Source organism: Rhincodon typus, chromosome 26 (assembly GCF_021869965.1).
Source record: "Rhincodon typus isolate 14 chromosome 26, sRhiTyp1.1, whole genome shotgun sequence".
Lineage (NCBI taxonomy): Eukaryota > Metazoa > Chordata > Chondrichthyes > Orectolobiformes > Rhincodontidae > Rhincodon > Rhincodon typus.
Window position 1 is genome coordinate 1,941,771 of NC_063357.1, and position 12,925 is coordinate 1,954,695.

A 12,925-nucleotide genomic window follows, 5' to 3' on the forward strand; every position below is an offset into this window, starting at 1 on the left:
GACCTTTCTTGAGAAGGGACCCTGAGTTCTGAGGGTCACCGGACCCGAAACGTTAACTCTAATTTTTTCCTTCACAGATGCTACCAGCCCTGCTGAGCTTTTCCAGCAACTTCTGTTTTTGTTCCTGATTTACAGCATCCGCAGTTCTTTCACATACTCTGTTCGTTGCCAAAGCTGAAGCGCGGGCATCTCTCTAATTATGACATTGGTTGTGTAATATGGCCTTTTCCCTTCAGGACCAGCTGCGGCAATGTCTGAAGCGAGTGACGGGTGAGGACATCCCCAATCGGGCCCAGTGTTTTCAGTGAACTTTTTGTCCACCGCCATCAGCTCTCCCTCCTCTGCCTCACATCCTCCCATGAGTAATAACACTATCTGCTGCTTGGGGGGCTTTATAATCCACAGGATTCAACATCGAGTTTAAATTTTTTAGAGCAGGAAAACCTCCTTCCATGTCTGTTGCCCTCTCCACTCCACTCCCCAGATCCTGTCATAACATGGAACATTCCTTGTTCAAATCTTACTTGGGTCCCTCCACAGCTCTTTCTCCAGTACGTCAATGACGTTATTAGTGCTGCTTGCCCCTCTCGTTTGAAATTAGAAAAAGTATCAATTTTGCTTCCAATTTCTGCCCTCACATGGTCCACCTCTGGCTCCATCCCTCGTCAGCATCTGTTTCCATGTCTGGAGATAGGCTGGCCACCAATCTCCACTACAAACTCACCGACTCCCACAGGTACTTGACTTTTTTAAAAGTTCATTCATGGAATGAGGGCATTGCTGACTAGGCCAACATCTATGGCCCACCCCTAATTACTCAGAGGGCAGTTGATAGTCAAACATTGCTGTGGGTCTGCAGTCACACGTAGGCTAGACCAGGTAAGGATAGCAGTTTCCTTCCCCAAAAGGCATTAGTCAACTAGTCAGGTTTTCCCCAAGAAGTGACAATGGATTCATGGACATCATCAGACTCTTAATTTCAGATTTTTATTGAATTCAAATACCACCATCTGCCTTGGCGGGTTTCCCTCTGTAGTCCTTGGAACATTACCTGGTCTCTAGTTTAACAGTCCAGTGATAATACAACTAGCCCAGCACCTCCCCTTTTACATCTGTACATGCTCACACCCTGCTTCCTGTAAGAACTTCATCCCATTCTCCCAGTTTCTCAGTCTCTGTCACATCTGTTCTGACAACGCTACCTTCTGTGGGGACAGTCTGAAAAATGTCTATTTTTTTCCTTAATTGAGGATTCCCCACTACAGTGGTCAGCAGGGCCCTTACCCATGTTTGACCCATATCCCGCACTTCTGCTTTCCCTTCCCTCCTATAATAATGATAGTGTCTTCCCTGATGCTCACATACCACCCAGCAGACATCTAAAGGATTGTAAGCCACCATTTGTGACCCCTTCAACAGGATGCCATGTCCAGACACACATTCCCCTCTCCTCCATTTTGCAGTGGCCATTCTTTCTGGGTCACTCTAGTATACTCCTTCATTCCCGTAACACCTTCCCATGCAATCACATGTCTGTTTACCACCTCCCTCCTCACCATCCAGGTGAAGCAGTTATTTATCTGTACTTCATTAATCTACTGTTTTCACTGTTCACAATGTGGTCTCCTCTAAATTGCGGAGATGAAGTGTAGACTGGTTGACTGCTCTGCAGAGCAACTACGATCTATCTGCAAAAATGGCTGAGTTTCCAGTTGCTTGCCACTTCAACACAGCGCACTGTTTCCTTACCAGCATTTCTATTGCACGCCTGCTGCAGTGTTCCAGTGAGCCTTACTGCAAGCTTGAGAAACAATATCTCATTTTCTGCTTGGGGACCCAATAGCTTCTAGGATTCAACATCAAGTTTGAAAACCTTAGAGCCCGAGTCTATCCTTCTGTGTTTTTAATCCACCCCAGACTTGGTCCTATTAATGACATGGGTTGCTTTTAGTAGTCACCCATTCTCATTGTATAAGTTGCATTCAACGCTGCTTGCTCATTTTCTCACTCTTAGCTCATCACTTATTAAACTTTTCTTCAGCCCTGACCTGCTATCTGTAATCACCTTGTTTACCTATCCCTTTCGAATTGTCTCTCTGGGCTGTCTCCACCTATCATTGAGTCATAGTCATACAGCACAGAAACAGATCCTTCGGTTCAACCAGTCTATGCAGACCATAAACCCAAACTAAACACCTGCCTGCACTTGGCTCATATCCCTCCAAATGTTTCTTATTCATATACTAAATGACTTTTTAACGTACCTGTATCCTCATCTACCACTTCCTCTGGAAGTTCATTCCACACATGAACCACTGTGAAAAGAATTGCCCCGCATGTCTTTTTAAAATCCTTCTCCTCTCACCTTAAAAATATGCCTCCCCAGTCTTGAAATCACCCACCCTAATGAGAAGACAACTGCCATTCACCCTATCTGTACCCCTCATGATTTTATAAACCTCTGTCAGGTCATCCCTCAACCTCCCACACACCCCCGCTTCAGCATAAATGCCACTTTTCCTAGCTACTAACCATTCTGATGAAGAGTCACTAAACCCTGTAAATTCTCCTCTCTACCAGCAAATGCTGCCAGACCTCCTGAGTTTTTCCAGCAATTTCTATTTTTGTTTCTGTCATTACATAGGTTGTTTTCAGCACAGCTAGCCTGTTTTCATCCACTCATAGCTCCCATTATCACTTATCTAGTTTTTCTTCACAAACAAAGAAATTGCTGGTGAATCTCTGCAGGTTTGGCAGCATCTGTGGAGAGAGATACACCATTAATATTTCAAGTCCAAAATGATTTCAGGTTTCCAGTATTCAGCTTTTATTATAGCTGATAAAGCTATGTGGCCCCTGGTTATGGGGTGTGACAAGATTTGTTCTGTGGCTTTCGTCATATTTTACCCAATAGGATAGCACTTGTCCTTTACTGATTGGCTGTCGATGAGAGTAGTCTTAAGTATTATAATGTGTGAAGTTTCATCTTGCTGCTCAGTGCTGCCCCATAATAAGAATAGCAGTAGCCACCAATTCAGCCATTTAATAAGATTATGACTGACCTTTGATCTTAACTCCATTCCTGCACAGTTCCCAAACTTGGTGATTCCCTTGAAGCTCAAAAATCTATTAACCTGTTTCTTGAATATATTTAATGATCCAGCTTCTGCTGTCTGAAGTAGAGAATTCCAAATATCTACTACCCTTTGGATGAAGAAATTCCCCCTTATCTCAGTCTTAATTATCAAACCATCATTGTGAGACTGTGCCTTCTGGTTCTAGACTTTACAGCCAAAGCATGTAATCTTTCACTATCCATCCTGTTAAGCCCCTCTGCATTTTGTTCATTTCAATCAGATCATCTTATTCTGCTAAAATCTGGAGCGTAGAACTAATCTTCTGAACTTCTCATAACACCACCCAGTCACTGCAGAAGTTAATGCAGTGAACCTCTGCTGCAACAACAGTAGATTATGGGTTAATTTTCAAATGCCAGTGTGGAACATGGGCAAGACTGATGTTATATTCCATTACCAAGGACATGTGTGGAGCTGAGGCCTCATATATATCCTCAGAGGTGGAGTAAACCTAAAGGATTTCATCCTAAGTAATTATCTCAATCTTAGCATTGAAGGAGAGTTGAGAAATTTTCAACAGTTTACAGATTTTCTTTTATTCTTGGTAAGACTGCCTCTGGAAAATAATCGTATTTTGTAGTTAATGTTTTATGACTCAAGTGCTGAGATTAACAACTCTCCAACTGTTTTGTTTCCCCAGAAAGGTCCCGAGGAAAGTACTCAGCCAGCTGCATCACTGTGATTGTGGTGTTGGTTGGCCTGCCTCTTTGGTGGAAGACAACAGAGACATATCGTGCCTCTCTGCCTTACAAACAGATCAGTGAACTAGATATTCTCTTGGTAAGACTGTTTCAATGGCTGTACATTGGACTGTGTCATATTGTAAGATGTGAATGTGTATTTTCCTGTCAGGGCACTATTGATTGTCAGCCATGATTCAGTGGGTAGCACCTTTGCCTCTGAATCAAAATATTCTGGGTTCAAGTCACATTATAAAAACCTGCTGCAGGCTGAGGGAGTGCTGTTTATCAGATGAGGCAATGTCTACACTTTAAAAGATTCCTGTGCATTAATATATTTTGAAGATGATCAGCTTACATTTGCCATGGCCAATATTTATCTCTTAATTGACATCTCTTTAAAAACCGATATATTGTCATTACCATTTTGCTGTCTGTGCAAGCTTCATGTGTGCAAATTAGCTACTACACCCTGAGACAGGTACCCTGGAGGATGTATCAGAGGTGGATTCCTGTGTTCAGGTTTTTTTTTTGTGGGGTAGGGGATGTCTACTGGTTAGGAGCAGCACTGGGGTCTGTGATTTCTGTACCTGGCCTTGGTAGATACATATCAAATATACTTGGTTGACTGTAAAGCTTTGTCATATCCTGTGCTAAGAAAGATGTTTATACTTTTCTCTGGTTAATGGCATGTGCCTGGACTGTGCTTGGGTCACTGGACATGGTCCCTATGCCATACTGGAAATTGCTAGTGAAGATGTTTATTTGCAGACATTCCACTTGCCTCATAATAGCTTTTCCAGTTGGCATCTGGATTATGAATGGAAGGCAGTTTGCCTTGACCTTTGCAACCTTGATTCATTGAGTGCAAACAGAAGGAGGCCAGTCAGGAAGGGCTGTGGAAAATGAGCGTTTTACTTTTCTTTTACATTTATGCCTTGGTGTTGGCTGCTGCAAGAATAATTCTTTGTCGTCTAACTCTATTTTGATACCCAAGAGCCCATCCCCTTCCCCTTATGAGTTTTCTCAGTTATTGTTGGCAAATGATTTGTCTGCAGAATGTATCATCATCAAACTGAAGCTTGTTCTTACTCAATCTCCACACACAACTTCCTTCAGAAAGCAATCAACTTGTTACTTTATCTGTGATGATCCTGGTGGTAATCAAGTCCCATTATTCCACAAGCTGTCACAAATCTATAAGTGACCAGTTGAGTCATTACAATGGTTAATTTTCCTGACTTTGACTGCAATGTAGGGCAAAAGAAACTCTCAAGTTCTCATCAATAAACCAAAATTAGAAATTTATTTATTAGAAACAAATTTAACCTTTAACAAGTGGCAAAACAAATTTTCAACTTGTAATGTACAAACTTAAACTGAAGGTAAAGTCGCCATAGTCTTTGAGGACCACGGGGCTGCTCTCTCATTAGAGAGAGAGAGAGAGAGAGAGAGAGATGACTGGTGGTGGTTAAACATGAGGGAGACCATACTTGGGGGAGGGGAGAAGTTAAGAAGGAGAGTCTTTCATGGTACCTCAAAGTGTGCAGAACCTATGCTGTTGCCTGTCTGCATAGCAAACGACCTGTACAGCCAGTTGAGATTACCGACTCCCTTAAAACTTAAATTGTAACCCTTTAAACCCCAACACATTAATTCAAAAATAGAACAGACAAAACAGACAGCTCTGCAGATCTATCAGGGGCAGAAAACTTAGACCAAAAGGAACAAGTCCTTTGAATCAAGAGTCCAAACCACAGGGGTGGAACAAGATGACTTTCTCACAGTTCTTTTGGTTTTTAGTAATGATTGTTGTTACATTCTTGTCGACTGCAGTATAATAGAAGATTCTCAATTTGGCCATTGGTAAGTTGGACCTAGGTCTTTGCTTGAGTTAGAGTTCTTTTTTGTAGAGTCACAGAGAAAGATCCAGAGAGAGACCTTTACGTGCTTACAAACTTTCTGGAGGTTGCAGCCAATTTCCTTCTCAGGTCTGTTGCAGACTAATCTTAAACCAAAGGCACCTGGTGCTATCTTGTTTCTGTTAAGTGTCGAATCCAGCTTCTCCAAAAGTGACATGACTGTGACGAATAAATAAAGACCGCACAGTTCTACTTTTGACCTTTGAGTTGTAAAATAAAAACACACCCGGTAAATTTTCTGCAACACAGCAGTGAGCAGACATCCAATTTATCAGTTTATATTCCAAAACAAATGTTGTTATACATTTGTTTTTTCCAATTTCAGGGAACCTCAGTTTACAGCTTTTTCAATACAGACCCAGGGTCAAACCTGATATTTTTTAAGTATAAGTCAGGATGCAACAGTACAATGTATATATGGCTTTATGATGGCAGTAAGTGTACCTGACTACTGTGCCACTGGGTGACGTGATAGAAAACTAAACTTTCTTCTGTCTGGTGTCAACCTAGGTGCAGTGGTAGGAAAGTCCCTTCTATCTGGTAAGGTATTCTAGTACTGAAGGAGCGCAGTCTGAAGAGGCTACATTTCAGATCAGATGCTAAACCAAGATTCCACTATTAGTTCAAGTGGATATAGAACACCCCATAGCAGTATTCAAATAAGATCAGGAGGAGTTCTCCCCAACATCTGGGCCAAAGTTGGTGTGGTTTCAATTTGTGGGATTTTCCAATGCATATATTGACTGCTGTGTTTACCTACCCTACAGAAGAGGCTATACAAGAGGAGGATTGTACTCTTTCCTACAGGCTATCAAATGGTCCATGTCCTTGGAACTTGTTTAATGAATATGATTCATGGAACCTTGTGACTTCTTTTGCAGCTTGACATTAGTGTGCCAGTGGAGGTGGTCTTCGCAAGAGGCACATTGACGGCAGAACAACAGAAAAGGCTACTGCCACAGACTCAGTTTAGTCAGAAGATGAATCAGCTGGATGGTGAGTAAACGCAGCAGTAAACTGAAAATGGTGGCTCCTCGCTTATATGCTGATTGCAATAGTGTTGATGTTTGAACAGGTAAAGAAATGTTTGTCCCCACACTAATCCGTCATCCTCTTTGTATTATCGTGCCGTATAAACCAAGAAGATACCAACTTTGATTTCACAGTTTGTGCTGAGATTAATTGATCACCATAAGATAACAGAGCACAACAGTTGATCTTAGCTTTTGTCAAGGCTTTTGCCCCATATCACCATCCAGTGACTCCTGGTTTGGATGTGCATATGTGTGCTCTTCAAGTGATGATAGCCACAGATTCAGCTGTGTGATCTCTGCTGAAACTCTGAGGATTATCAGGGAGAAAGCATGAACAAAGTAAATATAAAGAGAATCTACTTTATACTGTTGATGCTAAAAATCCCTTTGTATTGTTCTCCCACATGTTAGTATAGAGTAAGTATAGTGCTCCCTGTGGTTCGCTACACTCAACGCATAAATTGAACCTGAACAATATGATTGGCAATTGTGTTGCTAAATCACTGTATAGTCAGGTTTATTTCTTGTACAAATTCTGTTTCACATCGTGTTGCTTTGTAAAATTTAAAACCCTGTACTTTCTCTCCCTCAGGTAAAACAGGCTTCAAGTATAGGTATGAGAAGACATACAGAGCTGCTACTGGCGTAGAACAAGATGCTATAATGGGTGAAAATGTGGAAGGTATAAGATTGCAGCTGTGTATCTTTTCTATATTGATTTTACTTCTGTCTCTATCTGTTGCACTTGCCTGAAATCCAAGTGAATCCTCTTTGTTTACATAGATACTGAGAGGATGAATTGAAGACTAAATGCCTGAGTTACCACTGTGATTGGCCACTGCAGTCAGTTGTTGGGAAATCTTTGGGAATGATTTAGGGAGACGACTGATACCTCTGGCAATAAGCCCTTCTCCACTGAGCTGATGCTGTGGTTTACATTGATTAACCAGAGACTTTAGCAACTTGTGACCAGAATGGTCCACTATTATGAGGCCTATTATAAACCTTAAAAGCATTGTGAGTATCCACTTTCAGGGTCCGTATTGGTATTTGTCATTCTGCTGTAACTTGCTTTACAGCACTGATCTGGGAAATCTATTGCAGAATTGAAGCCCTCCATCTGCCTGTGTAATGCAGCAGTTATTCCCTGGTTTCTTCTTATGAAAACCAATAGTTTCAGTCTTGCTAATATTTATTTGGAGGAAATTTCTGCTCATCCCTTATTGGCTCGTTGAGGGGACCAGGGAAGTAATAGTGAGATTGTGTTTTCAATATATATTAGGAACCTATTTTGGGTGACATCACTGAGGACTATCATGTATTTAAAAAAGATAGAAGGGGGTCAAGGATACATTCTTGGGAACTCCAGAGAGAACAGAAAGGCCCTGACCAGCTATCAACATACACGAATCTCATTTAAATATCGTTGCTCATTTAAATATATTGCTCACTGATTTTTCTCTGGCTGTTTGTCTGACTGCATCCATTTCAAAATTCTTACCCTTCATTTTAAATCCCTGTATGGCCTCATCCCTGGCAATCTCTGTAATCTCCTCCAACCCTTTAAGCCTTTGAGATCTCTCTGCTTCTATAATTCTGCCTCTTGAATATCCCTGATTTTAATAACTATGTCATTAGCAGCCGTGCTTTCAACTGCCTTGACTTTAAGCACTGGAATTCCCTCCTTATCATTGTTCTCTTTTTGAGATGATCCTTTAAACCTTTGATAATCTGGACCTGATTTCTCCTGCTGTGGCTTGTTACAAATGTTTCATTTATATTGCTCTTGTAAGCCCCTTGGGATTTATTTTAATTTAAGTATGCCAAAAATGTAATTTGTTGTAGATATTGCGTGAAATCAAAATTAACTGTCTCATTGAAAGGATGTTACTTCCACCTCCACCTCCATTTTCCATCTCCACCTTTGTCCCAGTCCACCTGACCGCCGAACCTTCCTTTTGTGTTTTTACGCATAGATATTGTGCTGTGCCAGTGTTCGCTTGGCTAACTTATCCCCAATCCTACATAAATGTAATAAAAAACTTTGCTAGTATCCTATAACTTATCGTCTCCTGCTCACTCACCACCCCCCGTGCATCCTGACATACTGTCTTCTAGCTACCACATGCTGCAAATTTAGATTTCCCATACTATGAAGTGCCTTGGAGCTAAATAAATGTGAGTTGTTGATGTTAAAATCCCTTCCTGGGTTTATCCCTCTATATCACTGTGATCTCTACAAACTTCCAGACCTAGGAAAGTGGATTAGTTAGATCCAGAATTGACTGAGCGGCAGGTAGCGGAAGGTGATGGTTGAGGGGTGTATTTGTGACTGGAAGCTTGTGTCCATCAGCGTTCCAAAGTGTTCAGTGACAGGGTATGTACAATGTTTGTGGTATGTACAAATTATTTAGTCATGAATGTAGAAGGGTTGGTTAGTGAGGTCATTGATAATGCAAAAATTGGTGGATGGAAAATAGTGGGGAGGATAACCTTAGATTACAGGCATCTGAAAAGAGAAACAACCGGATCAAGGTTCAGTTCGGGACTTAGCTGAAATCTTAAGCTGTTAACTTAATCTCAAACTGTTGTGGTGTAATTTGAACTCAGGTTTTTTTATTATTAGTCCAGGCCTGTATAATTTAACCACTTATTCCAAGGTGCACACTTAAAGAAGAGTTGTCTGCAGCCTGGGAAATACAAGTGGTCCACCTGCACTGTAGCTTCTGCTAAACATTAATCAACTACTCCACCTTGGCACCATGGTCAGCCCAGCTGATTGCTCACAAATGTTTAGTTTAGTTGTGAAATAGTTACGGAATGGTTCTATGTTCTTTTTGTTTTGTCATCCATCCCAGCTCCTCTTTCCTCAAGGAGTTGCATTTCTATGAAGGACAGTCCTTGAGCTTGATGATCCCTTAATCATGCCAGGTTGCTCACTTTAGAATTAAAAACAGGCAATGTGACTGTAGGAGCATCACCTCAAGATGACTCTTAAAAATCTTCCAAGAGAATTAACTGGATAGTGATTAATTATGCGAGTGGCAACCTGATTTGACTTTTCTCTCTTCCTCTCCCTCTCTTGATTTCTGTCTCAAAATGTATTAATTGTTTTTTTAATCCCTATTTTCTCGCTTTCTTTATTTCAGATGGCTAATGCTAATTCTGTTATTATTTCTCCTGTCCAGCCGGAATGTGCTTATTTGGAAAAGCAGATCAGGTGTTGAGACTGCCATGTTCTTCATCCATAGAGCTCTGTTTTGAAAAGCCTTTTTCCAACTGTGTCACTCATTTCAAAAGTAGAGATTCACTTTCTAGTCTAACTTCTTCTCTCTTCAATTTTCAGTGACAGTTGTCACGCTTTCCCGAGCTTATGAGAGCTCAGTAGGATCTGTGGTGATATACATTGTGCCTGCCGATTCCCAGCTTTTTCTGCAGGAGGTCAGTGTTTACATTGGGAAACACAGAGCTGCCTTCCTGCGCTCACCTGTGACTAGATCGCATACTGTGGCAGAGGTGCTTCAGGACATTGACGACAATGTGGAAGAGATCCTGCAAACAATGTCCTTCACTGATGACGTGGTGGTTGCAGCATTGTCAAGTCGCTTTCCCTCAGGAACGTTTGGCACTGACACCTTCACAGACAGCATGACAGCTTTTAAATCTAGTCTTGGTAAGAATTTCTGCTTTTTTATTGTTTGGTGCTGCACTTTTGTTCCTATCTCTCCTGAAGGTGTGGACTGTCACTGGGAGATAGTTTTATTGTTTGCAACTATGCCCTGGTATCTTGCCTGAAAACTTAATCAGTATGTCTGAGCCTAGACAGAACAGGAGCAATTTTAGATAACAAGGTGTAGAGCTGGATGAATACAGCAGGCCAAGCAGCATCAGAGGAGCAGGAAGGCTGACTTTTCGGGCCTACACCTTGTTATCTCAGATTGTCCAGCATGTGCAGTTCCTACTATCTTGAGCAATTTTAACCTGACTTAAGTTGAGCTAACTGTGGAATTGAATGCTGAGTATAAATCCTGCCCAGTACCACGCTTATAGGATATTTTGTAATGTAGTGTTGCACCTTATCCTGATAACTTAATAACTGGTGGGTTGGTTAAAAGTCCCCCAATATCTTAACAAGGACTTATGCTGGGGTGTATCACAGCAAACCCAATCTGCCCTTGCTTAACAGTCACATACACTGGCAAACTGGGTACAGGGCAGGCGTCCAGGCTGATATTCCCCTTCTATGCTCAGGAAGCAGGAAACAATTGTAGCCTTTCTCTTGAATCATCCCACAACGAAACGGCATATGAGCCACCCTCACTTGAGATCTCACAAATATAAACACAAACATACTGGAATTTTGCACAATTTCCCCTGGACCCTCACCTCTAATCTCATAACAAATACTCATAGATGATGGCAGTAATCATTCAGATATCTTACAGCTTAAATATTTTAATATATATATATTTCAAGACTGTGTAGAAAAACATTCTGCAAATAGCAACATGGCTGCATATGTGTTCATCTTAGCTCTGAAAATTGCCCTACCCTCATCTGTTAAATAACTGCAGTGTTCTATATATTAAATAATAGACTGACCAGCTTTATTAATTAGTGCATAAATACCATCAGCACCACAATCAGTGTTTGCTTTAATGATACATGTTGGTTTGTTTTGATGAACTGTATTTTTTTTACAATCTCCATGCAGGATATGAAATCACCTTCAGTTTGTTGAATCCTGATCCCAAATCCCACAACATTTGTTGGAGCATTGAACAAGCAGTGAATAATTATGTGCAACCCTTCCTGAACAAGCTGTCAATATTCGCTAACTTTTCTGTGGACTCTCAGGTAAGATTGTTCCTTAAACTGAAAGAGTTGGGGAGGTGATGGCCTAGTGGTATTAGCACTGGACTGTTAATCTAGAGACCCAGATAATGTTCTGGGGACTCGGGTTCAAATCCCACCATGGGAGATGGTAGAATTTGAATTCAATAAAAATATCTGGAATTAAGAACCTAATGATAACCGTGAATCCATTGTCGATTGTCAGGAAAAACCCATCTGGTTCACTAATGTCCTTTAGGGAAGGAAACTGCCATCCTTACCTGGTCTGGCCTACATGTTACTCCAGACCCACAGCAATGTAGTTGACTCTGAACTGCCCTCTGGGCAATTAGGGATGGGTAATAAATGGTGCCTGGCCAGCGACACCCTCATCCTGTTAATGAATAAAGGAAGAACTGGGCAGAAGGATGAATCCCTTACATCAGGACACCATCAAGGGTAAAATAAGTAGTGGAGAGTAGTAGTGGAGAAAACAAAGTAAATCAACAGGAAAGAGAATTTTATACAGTGTCTTTCATAATATCAGAGCATGATGTGGAGGTGCTGGTGTTGGACTGGGGTGGATGACATTGAACATCACACAACACCAGGTTATAGTCCAACAGGTTTATTTGAAGACACAAGCTTTTAGAGTCTTGATCCTTCTTCAGGTGTCACTGAGGCAGATGGCATCAGACACAATTTGTAAGCAAAAGATCAAAGGGCCATAGAACTGATGTGAACAAACCTAAGATGGCTGTTAAATCTTTAATCAGTTAGAAAGGATTAATATGCAAATCCCTGAATATCTTTCAAGTCACTGCCCCAAGATAACTAAAGATTTTATCAGTATACCAGAGGTGACATCTCGGGTCAGACAAAGCATTTTAGATGTGAGGCCTTATTTATAATCTGGCTGTGTATCAACTTGGAGTCAGACTGGTTTTATTCCAAAGTAGGAATTTATTATATGCCACATTGACTGTCTACAAATTGGGTGCTTTTTGAACAAAATAGAATGTATCTGCAATTACAAATCTGCAAATGCAAATTCACCCCATTGATTTATATGGGAGTGTGTGAGGAGAGAGTGTGTGTCAGGAGAGGGAGATGAGCGTGTGCGGGAGGAGAGTGAGAGCTCGTGCACAGGAGGGGGGCGGTGAGAGAGAGAGTGTGTGTGTGTGTGGGAGAAGCGGGTGGTGAGACATTGTATGCGTGTGAGGGGGAAGAGCGTGTGCGTGTGAGGGGGAAGAGCGTGTGCGTGCGTGTGAGGGGGAAGAGCGTGTGCGTGCGTGTGAGGGGGAAGAGCGTGTGCGTGC

The 12,925-nt window shown here is 41.5% G+C and overlaps 1 protein-coding gene across 1 annotated transcript in view; it reads left to right on the forward strand.

Annotated features, from left to right (window-relative positions):
- Window positions 1-218: 218 nt before the first annotated feature.
- The window catches only part of LOC109914711 (GPI transamidase component PIG-S-like), an 18,137-nt gene continuing 5,430 nt past the window's right edge, over window positions 219-12,925 (forward strand). Inside the window, exons 1-6 of the mRNA XM_048612324.1 lie at window positions 219-270; window positions 3,778-3,917; window positions 6,621-6,735; window positions 7,366-7,455; window positions 10,120-10,446; window positions 11,488-11,630. Of these exons, the coding sequence (XP_048468281.1) occupies window positions 219-270; window positions 3,778-3,917; window positions 6,621-6,735; window positions 7,366-7,455; window positions 10,120-10,446; window positions 11,488-11,630 (867 nt within the window). The remainder of the gene's footprint in view (window positions 271-3,777; window positions 3,918-6,620; window positions 6,736-7,365; window positions 7,456-10,119; window positions 10,447-11,487; window positions 11,631-12,925) is intronic.